General features: G+C 45.8%; 1 protein-coding gene across 1 annotated transcript; it reads right to left on the reverse strand.

The window, feature by feature from the left end:
• Positions 1–690: 690 nt before the first annotated feature.
• LOC144319982 (disintegrin and metalloproteinase domain-containing protein 21-like) lies at positions 691–2,718 on the reverse strand. The gene has a single exon (XM_077908428.1). It carries the CDS (start codon positions 2,716–2,718, stop codon positions 691–693), a length of 2,028 nt encoding a protein of 675 aa, XP_077764554.1.
• Between the last annotated feature and the right edge of the window lie 497 nt (positions 2,719–3,215).

A 3,215-nucleotide genomic window follows, 5' to 3' on the forward strand; every position in this document is an offset into this window, starting at 1 on the left:
AAGAAGCTGTGGTTTATGTATACAATGGAATATTACTCAGCCATTAGAAATGACAAATACCCACATTTGCTTCGACATGGATGGAACTGGAGGGTATTATGCTGAGTGAAGTAAGTCAATCAGAGAAGGACAAACATTATATGTTCTCATTCATTTGGGGAATATAAATAACAGTGAAAGGGAATATAAGGGAAGGGAGAAGAAATGTGTGGGAAATATCAGAAAGGGAGACAGAACGTAAAGACTGCTAACTCTGGGAAAAGAACTAGGGGTGGTGGAGGGGGAGGAGGGCGGGGGGTGGGGGTGAATGGGTTATGGGCACTGAGGGAGGCATTTGAGGGGATGAGCACTGGGTGTTATTCTGTATGTTGGCAAAGTGAACAGCAATAAAAAATAAATTTATTATTAAAAAAATGAAACAAATATGTGGAGAGGCCAATGTATATTTTTCAAGATTTATTTCCAGGCGTCTGGTCAGAGACCAGTTCCAGAACTGATTGAGAGTCCCATGATGTGCGTGGGACCCTGTGTCTCCTGCAGAGCCCTGGAACTGTGGATATTGTCCTTGCCATCTCCTTGCTATAAATTCACTCATGTTCCTGTGGATGGTCAATTGTTGTTCACGAGTCTGGGGCTGATTTATGGATTGTCTTGTTGTTCCAGGTTCTGAAGTTGTATTATCATATTGGCTTAATCAACTATTACATCTTTTACTGTGACTATCTTGATGGTTCTAACATTGGTGGCAACACCAAAAAGGAGTGCAGCTATCAAGGCATAGATTCGACCAAAGACCACTCTCAGATATATCACTGACTCATGACTTTGCCTGACTGCCCGCATTCTTCTTGGAGGGGGTCCACTGTCTGTGCTCCCACCAGCACCTCGATCAATGCACCGTGGAGGATCCCAGCCTATGTGGCAATGACAGTTCCTGTTGTTGTCGCAAATGCCCCTGTAACTGCATTTTTCAGGGATGCAGTCATAATTCAGCTGACCTATAGTGCCATTGCAGTAGGTATTTTGACAGAATTTTCCAGGAGCACAGGGAGTACCAGATCGCACATGACCAATATCATTTGTTCCTGTGCCACGATGTGAATCCAGCCCAAAACACCAGACCCCTGATATCTTAGACTGATGGAATCCCACATGTTCTTGCAACCGAGGGAGATGGGTGACATTGCTACACTGCAGTCTTCCACACTGAATATTTTCGACCTCACACGAGGTACTAGCTATTTTCTCAGCTAGTCTTCTACAGTGTCCATATCTATCACCTCTTCTATTTATGGTATAGCATACATCTGCACCATTCACAGCATTTTTACCAAAGATTTCTTTGCAGTGCACAGAGCGATCAGTACAGTTTCCATGATAACAGTAGCCCACTTCAGTGCACGGGGTTCCATCTTGCATATAGAAATCATCAGGGCATGTCAAGGACCCTCCTCGGCAGTACTCCGGAAGATCACACACAGTTTGGATTGGTCTGCAGAGTGTCCCAGCAGGGGAATAGGTGCAGTTTGTGCAGCATCTGCCTGTATTACATATGCTTCCAGTAGTGAAGGTACAATCATTATGACAGCAGAGATTGCTATAACACTGTTTGAAGGAGCCACAGTCACACTGTTCAAGTGGATCCACTATGGAGTTTCCACAACGATCATGAGTCAGACTTTTATTTAAATACCTCATTTCGGTGCTGTACAAGCACTCTGATTTACCAGATCCCACAATGTGCTGGAGATGCATAAAGGAACAGTTACTAAAACTATCAGTCAGACCAATGATTTTGTGCATAATGCAGATAGATCTTCTCTGACAGATACAAAACCTGTTGTCATAATATAAACCAAAACTTCTACCCACCTTCTGTGCTGCTACGATAGACAATATTAAATAATGTCTGCCTAGGTACCCAAGCATGAGGAGATTTTGCATTTTGCAGAAGCGATAAAGTATAGGTTCTGTATTATTATCCAGTGGCCCTTCTTTAATGACAATTAAGGTCGAATGTGGTAAAATAATTGGATAAACCTTAGAATGGTAATATCTAGCTAATGGACTATGGGCTTGATGAACATTGTTCATGGCAGCTGACTCTCCCTGAGTATAAATAATCATGGATCCAATATAGTAATTTATATCAAGTGCTTGATAGAATGTGTCAATCAAACTAAATATCCTTATCAGGAATTGGGCACATTTAGACACGTTGTTGAACACACTATACATTGAGTGTGAACTTAAGGCGAGCGATTTCACATAACCATTATGAGATGCATACATCTTACTTGAGAGCCGCATAACTACACTGGCATTTGCTTGAGAGAATAAGGGGTCTCTATCCTCCTTCAGTCCCAGTTTATAGGTAGGGACTGTTGCAATGCTGTCTGCCACTATCTGAGAAACAATGTGTACAAATCTTTGGGAACTGCTGAGGGGCTTGATCTCATAGGCAAGGTCATCCAACTTCATGATACCTTCCAGTCCCCCATGGCACGTGTCCAGGGTGACCATGGAAAGAGGAATCTCCTCCAGGTAGCCGAGGTAGTAACAGTCAGGAGGGATGAACGGGTAATCCACCTGCAAGGCACCTTGGTCATCCTGAGTCATCACCAGCAGATGCCTGGACCAGAAGAGCTTCTTGCGCCGCATGTGGATAACGTGCCTCTTGCCCCCAAAGTGCAGGCTGTAGGAGAGCCAGCCTGGCATCTGGACGCCTTTGCCGTGGTGCAGTTCCTTCCTGGAATGACCACCTCAGAGGAGACATAACGCCAGGAGGGATGGCCTTGAGAACCCTGGGTGGGAGCCAGCCCTGCCCAGAGCACAAGCAGCAAGAGGAGCACCCTCATGGAGACCGGGCCCTCTGCCAGCCTCACGCCCTTCTCAGGGACATCTGGCAGTGAGATAGATAAAAAGAGGACCCTCAGCACAGCAAGGTCTGGAGCATCTGATAGAACAGAAGGCTGCCTCAGGTTGCCACATCCCTACACCTGGCAACCAGCTGTGGGGAGTAGGTCACAGACACTGGGTGTGGCAGAGGGTGGGTCTGCACATCAGTTCAGCTGGGGTGGATGTGTGAGGGGTGCGGAGGGGGTAGGACCCAGAGGCAGCCCCTTTCCCACACGTTCAGTCTTTCTTCCAGACCCTTGAATATGTGACATACAGTTATACTGCAATTACCTTCTCTACCAGCTCCATTCGCTATG

Source organism: Canis aureus, chromosome 9 (genome assembly GCF_053574225.1).
Source record: "Canis aureus isolate CA01 chromosome 9, VMU_Caureus_v.1.0, whole genome shotgun sequence".
Lineage (NCBI taxonomy): Eukaryota > Metazoa > Chordata > Mammalia > Carnivora > Canidae > Canis > Canis aureus.